The sequence below is a fragment of the Gossypium hirsutum genome, chromosome D03 (assembly GCF_007990345.1).
Source record: "Gossypium hirsutum isolate 1008001.06 chromosome D03, Gossypium_hirsutum_v2.1, whole genome shotgun sequence".
NCBI classification, from domain to species: domain Eukaryota; kingdom Viridiplantae; phylum Streptophyta; class Magnoliopsida; order Malvales; family Malvaceae; genus Gossypium; species Gossypium hirsutum.
Window position 1 is genome coordinate 1,819,279 of NC_053439.1, and position 21,604 is coordinate 1,840,882.

General features: G+C 30.5%; 1 protein-coding gene across 1 annotated transcript; it reads left to right on the top strand.

Annotated features, from left to right (window-relative positions):
* The first annotated feature begins 12,138 nt into the window (after positions 1 to 12,138).
* On the top strand, positions 12,139 to 13,985 carry LOC121202808 (transcription factor HHO5). Its single transcript, XM_041089567.1, has 5 exons — positions 12,139 to 12,527; positions 12,595 to 12,806; positions 12,895 to 13,234; positions 13,377 to 13,453; positions 13,542 to 13,985. Exons 1-5 carry the CDS (start codon positions 12,290 to 12,292, stop codon positions 13,776 to 13,778), a joined length of 1,104 nt encoding a protein of 367 aa, XP_040945501.1. The 5' UTR covers positions 12,139 to 12,289; the 3' UTR covers positions 13,779 to 13,985.
* Positions 13,986 to 21,604: the final 7,619 nt, after the last annotated feature.

A 21,604-nucleotide genomic window follows, 5' to 3' on the forward strand; every position in this document is an offset into this window, starting at 1 on the left:
TGGGACGGTGGCAGTGCAAGTGGACGACGCTAGGTGCGGCGCACCTAGGGTTAGGGTTTCCTACTTTTTTTTGTCTGATTAATGTTTTGGGATATTTGGGTTGTGGGTTAGTTTGGGCTGTTAATTTGGTTTTGTTTAGGGTCTGTTTTGGTTAGGGTAATGGGCCATTTGGGTCTGGGAAAAATTGGGTTGTACACTATTAATGAGGCACCGATCATTAGATTGGAAAACCCTTTACTGTTGTCAAGGGTCGTGGATCTAAACCTGAAAGAATGCACACAAAACATCTTATGGAGGTTAACTGATTAAATGGGGCTCATTTGACCCACTTAAACTGGCCTGATTCGTGGAACACATGAAGAAATTTGTTGATACACAGTATCAACGAAAGTGGAGAAAGAGGGGGAGGGAGTTCTGGTAAAGGAGTAAAGAACAAAATGATAGGAAAAATGGAGTATATAGAGTTTATCGGGAGTTTTGGTAAAGGAGCAAAGACAAAAAGAGGGGTCTTTAGAAATATATATATATAGGGGATTTGTCGGGTCAAATTCTGGATTGAATTCTAGACCGAGTTATTTTTATTATAGTTGTATAACAATTTACCCCCACCTTATCGAGGAAGAGTTATAAAATGACTATTCTGAGACAAGCTATAATGATCCAAAATTTACAAGCATCAGAAAAGTACATTATCGGGCCTCCGTCTTAGTAAACTGAGTCATAAAAAAAATTTACTTGAAATAATTATGAGTTTAGTTGAGTTCTTAATTAGGTATTAATTGGGTGAATTTAGTTTAATTAAGAGAAATTAGGAAAAAGGATTAAATTGAATTAGGGGTAAAAGTTGAATTATAGATTAATAGAAAATAAAAAGGATTAAAATGGCAATTAAGCCATTAAGAAAAAAAATAGGCGTATAAGTGATAAAAATATGAGATTTTTATGTTATGTATATTATTTTATTATATAATATAATATATTATATTTATTATATTATATTATATTATTATATATATTAAATAAAGTAAATAGATGACAAATGTATGGTAAAAATTGAAGACATGTGTAATAGTAATAATTACATAGGTACACTTGTAATAAAAATAAATATGTGCTTAATTAATAAGTAAAAGATTTTTTTATAATAGTATATTATTAATGTTATTAGTTAAAATAAAAGAAATATAGTAAGGAAGTAAAACAAAAAGAAAAAGAAACAAAAGAAGAACAGAAGAGAAACAGAGAAAGAGACGAAAACAGGGGAAGAAAAAGGGGAAAGAAAAGAAAAGGGGAAAATTGGATTTTAAAGCTTCAAGCTTAATTGGTAAGTTAAATTTAGCCATTTTCTCTTAATTTTGATGATTTAGAAGCTTTAAAACAAAGTTTTGTTGAAATCAAGTGGAGGTTATGGAAGTTCATAGGTTTTTGAACATGATTCATTTTGAACAAGTTGTTAAATTAGGGGTTTAGTTGATAGAATTTCTAGTTAGAATAGATAAAAAAGATTGATTTGTAAACTAAGTTATAAATTTTACATGGTTGGGATTAAGTTATAAAAAGTCTTAAATTAGAGTTTAATTATGAATATTGAAAAGTAGAGTTAAATATGATAAGACATTAAGTAGAAAAGAAGTATGAATTAAGTTAGAAAAATAAGTAAGCTTAGTTAGAATTAAATTGGGAATAAGTAGGAATTGAATAAAATTTAATTAATAATAATATTATTATTTTTAATGCTGTAATTAATAGTGAAAATAATTATTATTTTCGTAGCTAATAAGGAAAACGAGGCATCGGCATCCAAAGGAAAAGAAAAGATCGTTGAGGAGTAAACGCGTATTCCGGGTTTGTATTACTATAACTTAATCTATTTAATAAATGCTATATTGAAATTGTATTCATGGGACATTTAAAGTAAGGTAAGTAATAACATTTGAAATTATGTGTGAATATTGAATTTATATGTGAATTGATATAATAGATGTTTTGAATTGTTTGAATATTTGAAATTGTGTGGAAATGAATTCGAAATTGGAAAAGTAAAATAATACCCTATTAACTTATCAGACTAGATTGGATACAAATGGTATGCCATTGGATTTGTGATGTGATGATGAGATTTGTAGTTCGGTCGAGAAGATGATTATATTATTATATGCTTCGGTTTATCCGAAGAGGCATTTAATGTCTTATTGGTATGTTATGGAGGATTTAAATAATTTCAGGTGTATTTAGGTTGGATATTCTGGTGTGTTTGGGTGGAATCCTCGTATCTGTCAGTGCCTGAGCCTTGTTAATAGGGTAAATAATTGAAATGAAAATTTGAAAATGAAATTGGTTGATTTGACACTATAGAAAAATACGAGAAAGAATGTATGAGTTAAATTATAAATTTAATTAGTATGTAAATATATATATATATATATAAATTTAAGATCTATGGAATGATATATGAATATGTATATTTAATTTAAAGTGATTTATAAGATTATGGTCAATATTTGAAATTTTATTATTAAATAGTTTAATTTATAGTAATACCACTGATTATGAAATACTCAGCGTACGGTTATTTCCGTGCGCAGGTTGTAGAAGTCAAGTACTGAATCAGCATCCAAAACCAAACCCGACTTCAGCAAATTTTGGTGATGTATATTTTCTTTTAGTAATGTGGCATGTACATAGGATGTGTATAAATGTTATAATATTTTGAATATAAATAGTTAAAAATGTTAGTATTATAAGTCTAAGAATTTTAATGAAAGAAGTTATTGAAATTTTGTAATTTAAGATATGATCAAAATATTCAAACATGTTCGAGATGGAATTTTTGCAAGGTCCAACTCCAAATCTGGAATGCAATTAAAATGAGAGAAGTTATTGGCATAAGATTGTTTGGTTTCATCTCAACATTCCTAACTTGGAAGCACTCTCTTATAACATGGAAGGGTGTTATTAATAGGCTTTCTACCAAAGACAGACTTTGAGGGTCATTGTACCATCTGCTAAAGGGAGTTGGAAATAAGGGACCACTTATTCTTCTGTATGTGTTTTTTGCAAACAAGGTTTAAGGAGATGTCTTAAAACCGTGCAACACTCAAAGAAATTGTTTTAGGGATTACAAGACATTCTTAATTGCATAATTAAAGAAATTGTACATATTAGACTTAGGGTGTGTTAGTATTACTTCTAAAAAATACTTTTGGGACATAAAGTACTTTTGAGATAAAACTATTCTTAAACAAGTTACTTTTTTAGAGAAAAAATACTTCTCCCAAGCTAAAAACTAGCCCAAAATCACCTTTTTGAGAAGCGAAAAATTTTAGTTTCTCCCAAAAGTGTTTTTTTTTCAAAAGCATTTATAAGAAACTCTTATCTCACTTTATACTAATTTTCTCCAAATCTGGAATGAAATTAAAAAAAGAACAAAAAGCAACACAGATTAGTATAAAGTGGTGTTACAAAACGTTATAGCACCTTTCTAACATAATGAAGTAAGGGCATCCTCAGTTAGATGAAGAAAATCTTATCTCAAAGGTCCAAAGCCATACATGACAATCCATTCGAAGCGATGGTTAAAGCCAACCAATAGTAAATAAGAGCAATGACTGAATCAAACCTATTAACGAGGCATCGATCATTAGATTGGAAAACCCTTTACTAGTGTCAAGGGTCGTGGATCTAAACCTGAAAGAATGCACACAAAACATCTTATGGAGGTTAACTGATTAAATGGGGCTAATTTGACCAACTTAAACAGACCTGATTCGTGGAACACATGAAGAAGTTTGTTGATACACGGTATCAACGAAAGTGGAGAAAGAGGGGGAGAGAGTTCTGGTAAAGGAGCAAAGACAAAAAGAGGGGTCTTTAGAAATATATATAGGGGGTTTGTCGGGTCAAATTCTGGATCAAATTCTAGACCGGGTTATTTTTATTATAGTTGTATAACAATTTACCCCCACCTTATCGAGGAAAAGTTATAAAATGACTATTCTGAGACAAGCTTACAAGTGTGAAGCATGTAATTTGGGGCTTACTATATAAGCTTTAAATTGAAACTTTATTGAGCAAATTTTGTTGTTTGATAGTGTGGTATAGGAGTAAAAAACTGTATTGCAGAATACCGCGAACTGTTTTCCCATAAGTAAAATTTTGTCTCCCACCTTGTCGAAGAAATGAACAGGTTTTAAAAATGACAGTTGCGATCGTAAATCAGCGAACCTTAATAATATCAGCTGTGATCGTAAATCAATGGGCTGTTTGGACTAGCCATAGTAAATCAGCTAACTCAGAGAAGATTGTTCATGATAGTAAATCAATGAACTTAAGTTGTGATTGTAAATCAGCAAGCCTTAATGGTATCAGTTGTGATTGTAAATCGACGAGTTGTTTGGAGTAGCGATAGTAAATCAACTAACTCAGAAAGTATTGTTCATGATAGTAAATCAATGAACTTAGGTTGTGATCATAAATCAATGAACCTTTGTGATCATAAATCAATGAACCTTAATAATATCAGCTGTGATCGTAAATCAACAAGTTTTTTGGAATAGAGATAGTAAATCAACTAACTCAGAGAAGATTGTTCATGATAGTAAATCAATGAACTTAGGTTGTGATCATAAATTAGTGAACCTTAATAATATCAATTGTGATCGTAAATCGGTGAGCTATTTGGAATAGAGATAGTAAATCAACTAACTCAGAGCAGATTGTTCATGATAGTAAATCAATTAACTTAGGTTCTGATCATAAATCAATGAACTTTAATAATATCATTTGTGATCGTAAATTGGCGAGTTGTTTGGAGTAGCGATAGTAAATCAGCTAACTCAGAGAAGATTGTTCATGATAGTAAATCAATGAAATTAGGTTGTGACCGTAAATTAGTAAACCTTAATAATATCAACTCTGATTGTAAATCAGCAAGTTGTTTCATATATGTTGTTGTTTCCTATCTAGGCAAGTTAAACAACATTCGCAAAGAATGTATTTTTATTGAAAAAGAGAGCATAACGTTCATACATAATATTTTTTAAAATTATACTTGCAAAGAGAGAATTAGTGCCCTGCAACTCTAACTGGACAAAGGTGACAAAACTACATCAACAGTATGAGTTACTCCAAACTGCGTTAAGGAAAAAAATATTTAAGGGGTGGTACTACTATGCTAAAATAGATAGGAAATAGGCAAAAGGAACAAAAGCTTACACTAAGGCAATCATATTGAATATAAGATAGTTGATTAATTAATAAAATAATATAATATAACTCTAGTACATTTTACGTGTATGAACATGTGATTTAATAGGAAAACCATGATGTTACCAATCTCACTCAAGATAAGATCCTAAATATAGAAAAAATATATATATAATTGACTCACATAACTGTAGTAGAAAAGTTGTGTTTTACATATATCTACAGAAGGCAGCTATTGCCAAAAGAATTACCATCAAGCTACGTGAAGCACTTAGAAAAGATTAAGAACTGTCCAAACATTTTTTTAGCCTTTCTTTGCAAAAGTTTCAGCATCACATACAAGAATGCATTGAAAATACAACTATGGTAAAGAACAATATAACCACTATTCTTTTCCAAATGATTGCTAAACACAAACATGCATTTATAACATAACCCCAGAGCCCACTTATTGTTCAGATGCTTCTTCAATTGAGTTTATTAGTTGACAATGAACGCATGAATGCATATCAAAATAATTAAACTTAAGCTTATAACCCTTATCAAAGTGAATTCATAAAATTACCCCCCAACATCTTAATCTTTATGCAATTTAGTCCTTAAATTCGAAACTTACAAATTAACCATTTTTAATCACCATTCATGCTAGCCGAATTTCTTAGGGTTTCTAATCAGCCCATGTTTATCACCATTTCAAAATATTTCCATGAAATTTTACTATTTTAACAGTTAAATACTTAAACATTAAAATTACTAAAAATCACTTAACAAAATACTTATAATTAGCTATCAACCTCATGAATCTATCAATTAAGTTCATAAAAACACTTAACTCATTCATGATAGGTCCCTAAAATTTTAACAGTTTCACAAATTAACTCTCGAGTTAGCTAGATTAAGCTAAAACAACTTTAAAAATATAAAAATCACTAAAAACAAGATCAAAATCACTTACCATGCATGAAAAAAATGTTGACCAAAGCTCTCTAATTTCTCCAATGGAGGATTTGGCTATGGGAAATTAAAGGAAGAAGATGATGATAATAGATTTTTCATTTTTTGCATTAGTTACCTAATTACAAAATTAACCTTTACAAATAATCAAAATTTCACCAAAATCAAACCACAACCGTCCACTATCTAACGATATGGTATAATTACCATTTAAATCCACCAATTCACTTTCTTATATCCATTTAATATCTTTAGCTATTAAAATTTAACTTTTGTAGTCTTTACGATTTAGTCATTTTTTACTAAATTAACTATTTAAACATTAAAATTTCTTAACCAAATTTTAATATAACCCAATACTAACCATATAAACATTAAATAAATAATAAAATACTGATTCACTTATCAAAATCATGGTTCTAAAACTACTGTCTTCGACACCACTATAAACGACCTATTACACTCTAAAGGTTTCTAAATTATATTTCAGATTTCGATCGATTTCACATGGGTGAACAAACCACGTCGTAGCCTCAGTCGCAGATTCTATCCCAGCCACCAAATGGCTCCTCTACCACAACTTAAGCCTAAGTTCAAACCCAATTTGGAGACCCGAGTAATTCGTCCACGCTCACCACATCATTGTTGATACATAGTATCAACAAAAGTGGAGAAGGAGGTGGAGGGAGTTCTAATGAAGGAGCGGAGAAGAAGATAGTAAAAATGGAGTATCTTGAGTGCTCTCCCCCCTAAGAGGGGTTTTTAGAAATATATATATAGGGGGTTTATCGGGTCGAATTTCGGGCCGAGTTATTTTTATTGTAATTGTATAACAAAGCTCATCTACTTGAAGCCTTGGTGACCCAGTGAAAAACTTCAGTAAAACTAGAATTACTAGGGTAGTTATTATAAATCCTAAAGGATAAGAATGTGTAGAGTTTAAATCCCTTAGGACTCTCATATTGTAGATAGGCACTAACTTCAGTTGTTGATGTAATTTGTTATCACTCAGTTGTAATTCTTCAAAGTAATAGAATGCTTCTGAGAGCATTTACTCAAACACTTATTATGTTATTATTCTCTTTTGGCTTTTTTGTTTGATACAAGTTTTTTTATCTTTATGAGTTTGTTTTCGCTTTGTTTTCGGTGCCTTAGAGAATTTTTATGAGAATTCTTATTTTCTGAGAGTATGGATGACTTGGGCGGATTTGAACCTAAGAAATTGTCTAAGGTCGCATGGTTTGCCAAACTAAAATTTTAGTCCCTGACACTAATATGTTGTTCCCAACAACAAAATTTGTGCTCTCCTTAAGGAATCAATTGGTCCCTGAGTCATGATGAAACAAGAAGTCAAAGATGCATAGAAGACTCTAGAAACTTCTACTCTCATAAGGTAGAGAATTGAAAATACAATATCCATGTACGTAAGTCAAAGATGCAGCAACAATTATGACTGACCCAAGGGTGGACCGCATAAGAAAAGCGACAAGCATTATATTTTGAGTAAGAAGAAAAGAGTAAAAAAAGATGAGAGAAGGAAAAGAAAAGAGGGAGACCAAAATAGAGGAACTCGATAACGGCAAGTGGTAGCCTACCTAACAGTTGGCCGTGCAAAAAAAGAATTTGGCGTTTTGCCTTTGATTTCAGAGAGAAAAAAGAGGTTTTAAAAGAGGAGAAATGGAATATAATGAATACATATACTATATTTATGGCACACCCATGATGTTTGAAAAAAATTATATAATAAATATATTTATTTAAAATTTACATAACTGTCTATAATGCATGATGTTCTGAGTTTAAATTTTAAAGAATAAAATATTATAATGAGATATAACTTATTTTATATGTGAATTTTTTAAAAATAATTTTAAATCTGAATTCAACTCAATAAAACACTTTAAATAGATATGTATATATAGGGGTATGTTGCTTTTGGGGTGGACGGGTATTAGCAAAAGAATCTCTCATCTTCATCAACGGTTCCTTACCATTTGCCATCATTCAATTGGTTCTTTTACTTTCTCTGGGAGATTCTAATTTCTTGGGCACACAAATGCTTAAATATATATATATAAAAGTTAAGTTATTTGAACACCAATCCGAAAAAAAGGGAAGACAAATAAATATATACAACGAATAAAGTGGCTTTGTGAAAAGGAATCTTTTGCATGCCTTATTTTATCTTTTTCCATCTTGAGTCTTAGGTGAAGGACAAAGTCTTCAATAGGTGGGGGGCACTTGATGGATGATCTTGAATTAACTTGATTGCTCATTATCCACATTTGCATTTGCATTGAGAAGGAATAAAGAGAAAAGATCTTTGTTATTCAATGAATAAAGCTAAGGAAAATCTTATGAGACTTTATATTTTAGTGACAAATCACCTAAAAATGTTTAATGTTATAATAAGAAACTTATTAGGTTAAAAACAATTTAGATTTGTGTTAGGTTATAAAACTCAAGGTGTGTGAAACTTATGTTATGGGATATTTTATATGCATTTGGTACAAACCTGTGATTGCATTTATTGTAACGAAATTAGAAAATTTGTTTAAGGAGATCGAAATAAAATTGTAATTTTTACGATAGTAAAAATATAATTTTATTACCTTAATAGTTTATATTTTTATAATTCTTAAATGATTAAATCAAATTCTTACATTTTTAGGGCGTCAAAGTATAATTTTATCTTTACTAATTTGAAATTTTAAAAACTTCAAATTGCCTAAATAAAAAATTTTGTATTTTAAGGGGTCGATCCCCTATTAGTACCCCTAATTTCACCCCCGAGTGAAGTTGTATATATGATTGAGTAACATCTTTCTTTTAATTCAATTTCAATGTAAGTTACTTGGTTGATTTTAATATTAGAATTAAATCAAAATCAAAATTATATGTAATTAAATTTCAATTTGTTTATAGATCAATTATTTGTAAAGAAAAACAAACAACTATAATTTGGCAGGTTATCTCCGCTCTCTAAATATTAAACTAACAGAAGGTTTTCATTTAATATTATATATTAAATTGGTTTTTTTTTTTACATTTAACCTAACTATGTTGGTGTTAGGTTAACTGTTAACACTAACTCAGTCAAAAATTTAATATTAGTACAAACGTGAAATAAATTAGAAATCGTGTGTGGGTGAAAACAATGAAATTAATTAAACAATTAGTTGTCAAGCAAGTTATACAATTGTTGTTTATTATATATTAAAATAGTTAATGAAAGTATTTGACTGCAGTGACCACTACGGCTCATCATTGTGAAAACTATGCCAAAAAAAAAAAGAACACTAATGTTTGTTTACACTGTTTAGTTTCCATATGTCTTCAGAGCCTAGTTTAGTGAGTAATTCTACTATCTTTAATAACTAATACAACAAGTGAATCACACTCTATGAATTGTATAGAGATATCACCTTTATACCTACAGACTAAAACATTCACCTCCAAACCCTCCCCCTGAGAACTTGGGCAGTAAACACTCAATGTTTACAACTCAGTTTGCACTCTTTCACAAAAATAGTTCTTTAATGAACAGATTCAAGTACTCTCGATAAGCTCTTATACATAACTTAGACAAGCCTCATAGTATATATCAATTATGACTTGCTAACATAGAATCTAAGTGAATAATAATCAGCTAGATAAATGACAAAAGTAACATGTTTTAATCCCATTCTTAATGCATTTTTGGATGATTATTCGATTTAAAATGGTGAATTTTATGCTCCTAATCCTTTAAATTCATATTTTTATACTTAGGAGAGCATTTGGGAGCAAAATGACCGAAAAACGAGCAAAAATAAGAAAATCAAAGCAAGTTTTAGGAGCCGCACGGGTTAGGCCATTCCACACAGGCTGGACACATGGCCGTGTGAGCCACACGGGCTGCCATGCAGCCATGTGCCAGGCCTTGCCAAAATCGTAAATTACACTCTAAACACGTGGAAAAACACAATTTTTAAGTTTTTCAGGCATTCTAAAACCTATATATGACAAAGGTAATAAGATGGGAGTGAGCCATTATAGAATATTCAAGAAAACAACTCGAAAAACACCATTGAAGCTAACTTTGAAACATATTTCCATCAAGATTGAAGATCTCCTTTTGATTTCTTTGAAGTTTATTATGATTTTCTTTGTTTTTTTATGGTTATACTATCTTTAAGATGTTTTTAATTGCTATCATGAACTAATTTTTCAAATACCTAGGGAGATGAACCTTAGGATAGATTATGTTATTTAATTTCTATTTTACGCAATAAATACTTGGATATTGTTCTCAGTTATGTGTGTTTAATTCTTGGTTTGATATTTCTAGATTATTAATCCATGTTCGATGTGCTTAAATCAAAGGAGGAATAGACCCTGTTTAATAGTAGATCTAGTATAATTGAGTGGAGTTGCATGCAATCCTAGAAATAGGACGACATAAATCTACCAGATTAGAGTCAAATCTAATAGGGGGATCTATAGATCAAGTTAATGCAATAATAAGGGTTTTAATTAGAAAGAAATTTCAATTAATCAACTTAGAGTTAGTTGCTCTTACTCTCGAAATAGATATTAGCATAATTTAGGAATTTCTACAGATCAAGATACTAAGTGAATAAATTATTTAATTCAAATTAATCATGACAGATGAAATCTAGGTGGATTCTTTCCTGGTTATTATTTGCTTCTTGGTTGTTAATCATTTGTTTTCCTGATTCGTTATTTATCGTGTTCTTTAGTTAATTAATTTAGTTAATTTTAGTTTTAATTAATCTCTCCAATTTGATGGTTAAATAATAGAAAGACAATAATTACTAGTACTTTTAGACGATATCTTTGCTCAACATAGCTATACTATTAATTAATAGGTGCACTTGCTTTAGTCAGATTTTTAGTTAGATTATGAGTGCATTACAACTCCTTAAACATTCGAAGCACAATATGGCGAATTGCTTCACTCGGCACCAATCTATACTTCAATAGCCTTGGATTGGTTTCCATAGATGGATTATACAATCTTCAAATATGGTAAGTAATTTCACTGCCTCAGTGCTAGGTTACAGTGGCACTGTCGAGTGCTACTCTCCTCATTCAGCACACCTTGCTTCAATAGTAATGATTGACGAGTGAGTTTGCAGATAAATGTAATGAAAGTAGTCAACTGAGTTTTAAATTTACAAAAAAACAATTAACGTTAGTATAAATTTTTTTACTTTTTAATTTGATTGTTTTGTATTTTTTTTCAATTGAATTGATGTCCGCTTAATTCATTATACCATACTCTGTTAAGAATTTGGGGGCTCAAAACGAAATTTTATATTTTGGGGTCAAAAGATAACTTTACCGTTATACCAACTTATAATTTTATAATTTGTAGAGAGATTTAAACATTACTTGCCCATTGTATTTGTCTCTGGTTTTGAGTGGATAACAACAAATAGTAATGTTCGGCGCGTGAAGTAATAAATAAAAATGGAAAGAAAGTTGACAGATAGGCATTCACTTTACTAAATAACTAATATTAGTATAAAAATCTTATATATTTAATTTGGATTGATTTTATAAAATTTTAAAATTAAAATAGTGTCGGGTTAATTCGTAAAATCAATTAAGAAAATCACGTTAATATATAGATAGATGTAGATGACAAATATCTATAGATGCAAGGGTATCATTGGCATTTAAGTAACATTTTCTTGGATTCGAAATAGAAAATCTAGGGACATCTTTTTCTTACCAAACACATATGTTTCTTAATTATATCATGACTAAATTATCTATTACAATAATGAAATAACCGAAATACCCCTCTAACGTACTTTTGACAAAGCATCCCCTATTCATGGGTCAACTATTTATGGTCAATTTTTTACACCTAAACAGTAATTTCATCCCAAAAAGTGGAGAAAAAAAAACTAATTAAAAATTTTAAAAAATGTTCATATCTTCAACTATTCGCCGCGTGGCCTTTACGGAACCTATAGATTCTTTACAAACATCACTGAGTTAAGACTACCGAGTCACCGAGTTTAAACTTTAAAAATACGCGACGATCCGTTCGTGAAAAACAGGCAGCGAATCTTGAATCTCTTTTATACTATATAAACATGTCTGGTTGGTTATTGTCATGTTAGAAAAAAAGAGAGAGCGAGAAAAAAAGAGAATAATGGAGTTGAACATGGATGTGGATTTGGTTTATGTACCAGAAACCGTATCTGAGTTTTTGAAACAAGCTTCAAAGATCAAAAATGGGTTTCAAAGATTATGTAAGATTAGTGACTATGTTAGAAGATTGGAAGATGAGATGAAGAAAATTGATGCCTTTAAACGCGAGCTTCCTCTTTGCATGCTTCTCTTGAAAGATGGTATTTTTTTTTGTTTTTTTTTCAATTTTTTCTGGGATTTAATTTGATATTTTTAATGGGATTTTAGTGATTAAGAGATTGAAGGAGGAAGAAATGATGTGTAAGGAGCCTGGTGATGGATCAGTGACCATTGATGAAGGAAATGGAAAGGTAAACAAGGAAAACGATGGCGGCGCCGGCAACAAGAGGAACTGGCTGAGTACTGTTCAACTGTGGAACTCTGATTCCGACAACGTTGATCAGAGCAAGAAACCAAACAAAGTTCCAGGACTGAAACTGGTAATATCCTAAACCAAGTGTGTGATTTTAATCTTGTTTTATGGAACAGTATTTACTAATGTTTTTAAGGGGATTTTGAGTTTGACAGGGAAGTGAAGAAGAAGAAGAAGAAGAAGAAGAAGATATGTTTGAGGACCCAATTGAATTTTTTAATAACAAAAGATTCAAGGGACAAATGGATAAGGAAAATCTAGAGCTCTCTCTTATGACCCCAAGTTTTGATTTGGGTTCTTCCTCTCCTTCTCATAATCCAATCTTGAAGATCAATGACAACTGCAAAACTGGTTTTGGTTCAGATCAAAACCAAACTAAGTTTCAGACCAAACATCAACAAGATATGCAGAATTGTAAGAAACAAAGACGGTGCTGGTCACCTGAGCTTCATAAACGATTTGTTGAAGCTCTTCAAAAGCTTGGTGGTTCAAAAGGTTAGGCCTTTACAAATAAAGTAATCAAATTTAGATGTATTTTTATTTATGTATGCTTGTTATCCAAGTTGAACTGAAAAGAACCCTTTTTTGGGACCAGGAATCTGATTCTTTTGTTGGTGTCTTAATGGTTTTTTGACAGTGGCGACTCCTAAACAGATTAGGGAATTGATGCAAGTTGATGGTCTTACCAATGATGAAGTGAAAAGCCATTTACAGGTACCATATGTGAAATCTTAGACTTGTTATGGCCCTGTTTTATGTCCTTTATGTTCGTTGAAAGAAATTTTGGTTTAATAATGTGCAGAAATATAGACTTCATTTCCGAAAGGTTGCTTCAGATTCATCAGCTCAAAATCAGTGTAATGAGAAGATGAAAGCAAACATTTCTGAGTCTGATTCCCCACAGGGTCCACTCCGAGCCGGCGGTTGGGCCAAAGGGCTGTCGAGTGGCGGCAGCGTCGTGGAGGGCGAAGACGATGAGAAATCCGATGGGCGAAGTTGGAGAAGCGGGGGTACGAAGACTGGGGAGATTGAGCATTGATGTGTATACACAGATAACTTTTGTTTGTTCCCATGAATTTTGCTGAAACGTGGGGAAATGGACCATAATAACAGTGACTTAGGGAGATTTATGAACAGATTTTTGCAGATAGCTTTCTCCATGGATTAAGTTCCTGGTCTGCTACATGAATTTGTGTAAATTCATGATATTGGATTTTTAGAAACTAAAATGACCATCTTTCACATAGTTTTTCTTTCATTTATGCTTTAAACCCAATTCCTTTTAGAATTTATCTACTTAATATTGGGCTTATCCGGTTGATTTTCAATCCGATGAATTTGGATTAAACCGGTTTAATATTTTCTCAGTAAGGGTGGGTTTGGTTGGCTGTGCATTTACATGCTATTAGTGTAAAAATAGCGGTGACGGTGAGATTAGATATTGTAGCGGTGACAGTAAGACAAAAAGTAAGCTAAACGTACCATACCGTCCATCCAAATTCACCCTAAAATATTTTTATCGCGGTGAGTTTCAATTTTTCTTTTATTTTATAGTTTATATTCGAAATTTGTAACTGTCATTCTCAATAAAATTATCTCTAATGTTTAAACTTAGAGTCTCCTATTAAGAGTAAAATTTGTCTTACCATTCCAGCCAACTATTTGGTAAGTTTTGATTATTTTGGATTCAAGTAATTCTAGTTTATTAACAATTGAAATATTCGAGTTGAGGTAATTTTTATTTGGATCATTTTGAGTCTGGATTTTTTTTAGATTAAGTCCTATTAAATTTGAATGGATCACTTTGAGTTATTTTATGTTTGGGTTTAAATCCTTTCGAATTTGAGATCAATCGGGATTTTCAAATTAGGTCCTATCAAATTAGAATTATTATTGATACAATTCTTATTATCACTCAAAATTTTTAAACTCTTAAATAAAAGAATAATACAAATTTAAGTATACTCAATTTCACGTCTTTTCACGTATTATAACATCAATGACGTTAAATGATTTAAAAGACTCAGGATAGGTTTGGATGGATAGAAGAGTGCAGTACAATTCGTTTAGCTTACTTTTTATCTCACGCTACAATATCTTATAATATCTAATCTCACTACCACCACTATTTTTACATTAACAGTAAGTAAATACGTTATCCATTCAAATCTACCCTCAATCGATAAATTTAATAATTTTAAATTTAAATAATTTTCCATATTTAAATTTCTGCAACAATCCAGTAGCAACTCCTGGGTGAGTGAAAATAGTCATAATTTGCAATCATTGTTTTTGACATCCATGATAGAATGGGGTTTGAGTGGAGGTTTTACTTCATGATAATATATTCTGCAATAGTGGTGACCCAATTCAACCACCCCTAAAATTTCCATCTTCTATAAGAGTTTATTTACATATTTTCTTACTTCATCCCAATAAGTGAAAAGACTGGCATGTAACGCAAAGTCAATGGTTCCTAATTTCAAATACAAGTGTCAACAAATTTAGATCAATCGGGTGGTAATTAATTTTGTAATATTTTTATTTGGCATATGAATTTGGTTCTAAAAAATATAAAAATTTGATATTGGGATATTATGAAATTAAGTCACATAATTACTTAAAAATTAAAAAATATATATATTTTCAAATGATTATATAATATAGTCTTAGAGTGTCACATATAATATTTTAATAATTGGACTAGTGGTTGAATGGATTAGACTACTGGTTCTCGATTCAATCGGTTTGATCAATTCAACTGCTAAACCAACAATAATTAAAAAAATAAATTAAAAATCATTAAAGAATAAAATTGTTAAATATGAAATTGATTCAACTTGTTCAACTATTAGGTTTTTTGTCCTAGTTTTCAAATTTTACCGATTTTGAGTAATTTCTGATTTAATCGATTCAACCTTTTTATTAAGATTAGTATATCAGTTGATCCTTGATCAATTGATCTGATTAACTAATTCAATCATATTCCAAGAATACTAATCACATTATTAAACCTTATTAGAATCCAAGTTGAAGGGCCAAAATAGATTACAAAATTCAGATATAAAAATAAACTTAATTATCAAATTAATAACTAAAAATTATATTATCCCTAATTTCTTTCGCTGTCATTTAGATTAATTTCAAATTCTTAATTCATCATATAGAAATTTTATCTAAATGCCCCCTCGTGTCGGTTTACTTTCTTAGTAGAAGCACTATCCAATGGAAAGTAAAAAAAATTGCAAATTAAGCATTATTTCATTCATTCATTTTATTTATTTATTTATTTATTTTTACACATTGTAGTTTAAAATTTTAGGTTTATTATTTTTGTTTGTATATTCACACTAGATCTATATCATTGTTATCAAAATTGAATCGAACTGATATGTTCAATTGAGAGAATAAAAGAGATCATATCAATCACATATAATCGAAAATAATTAGAACTGTTTTGAAAACAAATCGAATTAAAAACTTGAAAATCACTTTTTTGTTTTTTTTTTAAATTGCCTTTTAATTTTTTAACAAAAAATTTTGATTTTTATTAGGTTTTAGTTAATTTTTATCCTTGTTTTTAGGTTTAATGATTTAAAAGTACTTCGAACTTTTTCAAAAAAATCAATTAGCCTTCTAGGATTTTTTATACTCAATCGAGCCCTTAAATTAACAAAACTGGTCAAATAGGCCCTTTGACTAATGTTGGCTGTTACAACATTAACGTATCTGTTAACAGCGCTGATGTGGCACTCCATGTCAAAAATAGTTGCTAATGTACTGCCACGTCAACAAAATATAATAAATTCATTTTTTAAATAAAAAAATTATTTTTATTGGAATGAATCTGGATAAATGGTTGTCTAGGTTCATTCCTTTCAAAGCTTAATTTCTTTTAAAATTTATATTTTTTTAAATTAATTTTTTTAAATTTCATATTTTAAAATTTATAAAAAAATTAAAAAAATTAAAAATAAAAATCTGTAACAGTCTGATTTTCAATAGTGTCGAAAATAATGGTTTCGGAACCTTACTTCTAATGATTGAATTCGTGAATGTTATTATTTAATATTTACGAGGTTAGTGCAAAGTTTAATTGAACTTTGGTCCTTTAATTTTATTAATTGGATTGTTAATTAAGGTATAAGGACTAAATTGTAAAGGTGGTAAAGTTAATCGCTATGGATTTTTAATTAATCAAAGAACCAATTGAACCATTGGATATTTTTCTAAAATGCAAAACGGCGATGAAACCCAATTTTTGTAACACTCCAAGCCCGACCTAAAAGTTATGGCTGGATTGTGAAGGTTACATTAATAAATTAAAAACTTTAGCCATTTGTTCTTAAAACACATCTTATTTTGGAAAACAAATGGTCAAAAAATATTAATTTTAGCTAACCTTTTATGCTTTTTTTAAAAAAATCTCATATTCGAAAACATTCATTTTACAGTAAAATCACTTAATTACTTACTTATTATAGTAGCGGAAAATTTTCAAAGTTTTAGTTTTGAAACCTATTTCTAGTTTGATAATTCGTATGATTTTGTAGTTTTATGTTTAAAATATCATACTCCGACAAAATGAACAAAAACCATAAAGCAAAGTCCAAAAACAAATTTACAGTCATAACAGAATTAAACATAAATCATTTTATGGTATTATAAAAAAACTCAATCCAAGCTCCAGTGTGCCGTCCGATCCTAAATTTGTTGATTATCTAAGAATTAAAAAAAATTGGGAGCGCTTACAAAGTTCAGTGTGTAACTTAGCCCATACATGCAGAACAGATAAAATCACACAGAAGTCAGAAATCAAACAGAATACGCAACATGTCATACTATGTAGTGCAACATAATAATCAAATCAAATACAAATGGCATGACATTTCATGCGATGCAACATTTAATACAAAATAAAAACAGATCCCACCCCATCCACTACACACCATCTCCCCCCATCCCTACACACCAAATAGGGTAATAATTACCCATCCAACCCCCCAACACCTATAAGTGAGCATATGTCACTTTTTAAAATAGTGTAGTCAAGCTGCCAAAAATAGTGCGATAACCCGCTAGAATCACATAAGTGTGGTCAAGCCACTAGAATTGCAGTCAAGCTGCCATAAACAGATATGTGGTTAAACCACCAGATAAGGTAAATCATTAAATTGCCAACACTTCCTCCATCACATCATAATCCTATCTCAATGCACATGCAATCACTATCCATATATCCAGATGCACACAAATCATAAATGCTTTATACATCAGAACATGTTAACATGCTTTCAGAAGTTACGCATACAAAAGAAGAATATTGGATTTCATATACAAAAGTCATAAATAACACATAACAGACCAAACGAAGTAGCTAACCTCGAAGTGCACATCAAACACAACCTTAACTATTTTTTACCAAAAATGGGCTCACACGCCCATGTCGCCCACACCGCCTATCTGGCCCAGCCTGTGTGGCCTACACGACCTAGCACACGCTCGTGTGGCCTACGCGACCCACTTAACCCAACGTATATGGCCAACATGGCCTAGCACGCTACCGTGTGGCATCGATAGTAAATTTTTCGGCTTCATGTCGTTTATTGTTTTTATGAGCTTAAGTCATACATCTGGTCGTTTTTTTATGTCAACGCAACAGTGAGGATTTTAGAACCTAAAATGACATTAAGAACGAACTAATTAACAAATCTTGTATTAAATCCGACCACTAATTCAACCATAAATGAAAATTCAATCGACTTTAACACTAACAAAATCAGCCCCTACAAGGTATTCGATCTTTTACCCCGATTGAAGCAACAGTTTCTAAGGCTCACTAATCGCTGAAGGGATGGCCGTCTCAAGATTTTCACCTAAACATACCAAAAATTAGTTAAATTAATATCCTACGATCAACTCACATACTTCAATATAACAATTAAGGAAAATAAACAGAGGAAGCTTACAATCTGAAACCTTAACCACCCACAACCACATAAAGGAAAAATGGAATGGGTCGACGACAAAGGACAACTCAAAGTCAAAATGGCGGCAACAAGGAAGAGAGGTTAAACCAAAATAGAAACTCAGCAGAGAAGAGGGAAGAAATTTTAGTAGCAATTGAATGGAAAAAATGCAAAAAAAAAAGAAGGAAGAATTTTGCAATAACAAAGGAACTAATGTGAAAAGAAAGATAGTGGGATGTGATTAAACCAAAACAGAAACTCACCACAGAAGAGGGAGGAAATTTTAGTAGTAATCGAATGGAAAATTTGCAAAAAAAATAAAAAGGAAGAATTTTGCAATAACAAAGGAAATAATGTCAAAAGAAAGATAGTGGGATGTAGACTGCAGTTTGGAGAGATTTATTGGGAAATTTTGAAAAAAAAGAATTTGGCAAAACTACCAACATCTAATTAGATTTTCTTAGAATTCGATTTTGACCCAACTACTAACCACATGGTGGCACACTTAGGGAGAACCAAAAATAATTTTTGCATTGCACTTTTAAGATTTGAACACAAGGCTTTGAATTAAGTTGAAGCCTTACCATTAAACCAACAAGTTCATTTTTGTTAATAGTTGCGCAAAAATAATATATAAGCTAGATGTTTAAGGGCAAGGGTTCAAACAAAAATAGTAAAAATTCAAAGGAAGAGATTTAAACACAAGATCTCAAACACACATGACTAACACTTAGCCACCACAACAAATTAATTTTCTTAATATAACCCTACTACATTTATTTTAAAAAAAACAGAGCGTGACCGCTCTTAGTTCACCATCCCAATTTCTACTAACCTGATTTTCAGGATATGACAACTCTCCCCTCCTTAAAAGAATTTCGTCCCTAAAATTCATGTTGTCACACTATTCACTTAACCACAAAATTTGTAACTTTTCAATCCAAACTGACCAGCACGTTTTCGCTACGCAACTCTGATTCTAATGCAACCCAGACAATACCTCACACTAAAGCTCCAACGAACTTCCTATTCACTATTATAGATTGCCTCATGGGATTATCTATAGAAGTATCACTAACAATTTTCTCTACCCCAAATTCTTAGAAACACTACTAATAGCAATCATTTGAGTAAAACCAATTCTCAATTATTGCAAGGTACAATTTAATTTGAGTAAAACCAATTCTCAATTATTTAAATCTTATACATATCCAATTAGTAATATTTTTGTAACATTTGGGGAAATTAGAATGAATAAGTAGCGATACCTTAAAGACGACATTGTTAAGAAGTGTAGTCACAATTCTTGAACATGGAGTTCAAGATACTTATTGTTAAACACTCCTTAATCAACTTAAACATTTCTAATTAAAAGTATCATGGAGGACCTTGTACTAGGAGTAAGATCTTATTTTTTCCCCTCTGCACAAAAAATAGGCAAATTAGTTCTTGTATATTAAATCAAAGAGTAAATTGGTTCTTCTGTTAAAAATTAATCTCTATACATTAGTATGAGATACATGTGTCATGTCACGTGCCATTGTTTGGTTATTCCTTTAGCTACGCCAAATTTTAACAATACAAATGGATAGAATTTTTAACAAAAAAGGATCAATTTGTTATTTAATTTAAAGTACACAGGTTAATTTAACAAGTTTTTGAATAAATGAGATAAAATGCAATTTAACTCTATGATACTTTTACCAATATTTCTCATATACTGATTTACCAATACTTTTACCAAGTTTTTGAATAAACGAGGTTGGCATGACCTCGGTCCCTTAAAATGGAATATTTAATTTTTAGCCCTTTAAAGTTTATAGAATTTTAAGTTAAAATATGATAAAATTTCACTTTGATCTCTAAAAATGATACAATTTTTTAATCTTATAAAAAATATTAAAATATAAATTATTAGATAAAAAATATTAATTTCAACACTAATAAAAATTTGCAACTAAATTCCGTCTGTCGACAAAATTTCAAAAGAAAAGGTTGCAAATTTGAACGACAAAGCAATCGCTTTCATTACAAAAATACAACAAAAATTGAATCTTTGAGCCCACGTGAAATATTTCTGTTTGAAAATCGAACAACCCAAAAATACAATTGCAGCAATTTTATTGAGAATCTTCCGTACTATTTTTCTTTTATCTTCAATGGACACATATGGTGTCCACAATCATTTTCTTGACCCTAACCCAAACAAAGAAAGCCTCAGCCATGGCCCAAATCCTTGAAACTCAACAAAACCCTCGTTCCAAATACTCTATGGGCAATAGAGTTCGTTGTTTTCAAAACCAAACCGATTGAATCGAGAACTAGTCGTAATATCAGTCCAAAATAAGAGATTCGATTGATTGATTGATTGATTGATGAACCAATGAAACCAATTTTTATTTTTGTTAATTTTGTAATTTTTTTATTATTTATTCAATTGAATCAGATAAATCGATAAGATTGATTGAATTGATTAAATCAAGAACTAATAGTGTGATTGATGAAAACCTTTCAAAAAAACTTTTAGGTTGTTTTGATAGATTCAAAGAGATCACGAGATTGAGGAAATATTAAAATTTGATATTTGTTTGGGTTGATGAAGCGACTAAATTGAAGGTTGATGTACCTTTTATGACCTACAGTTTGCTCAATTAGAGGGTTAATACTCACGCAAATCACACATTAAGTTCAAAAAGTGCTACCAATTAAAGATCTTTGGATATTCAAACCCGAATGAGTTCTATAAAAAAGCATCACTAGCCACTAAACCAATTAAAAGAGTTGAAAAGAAAAAAGGATTGATTGCCCTTATATGAAAAAAAAAGTACAAATTTTGCTAAAATTGCCCCTTTTATTTATTTTTGAATGGTGTTATTGAATGATATGAAATGAATTA

Excerpts from the sequence above, each read along its gene's own strand:
- LOC121202808 (XM_041089567.1), top strand. The coding sequence starts at position 12,290 with ATGTTAGAAAAAAAGAGAGAGCGAGAAAAAAAGAGAATAATGGAGTTG. Across the intron at positions 12,528-12,594 it reads CATGCTTCTCTTGAAAGATG|TGATTAAGAGATTGAAGGAG; the intron begins GTATTTTTTTTT and ends ATGGGATTTTAG. Across the intron at positions 13,454-13,541 it reads AAGTGAAAAGCCATTTACAG|AAATATAGACTTCATTTCCG; the intron begins GTACCATATGTG and ends AATAATGTGCAG.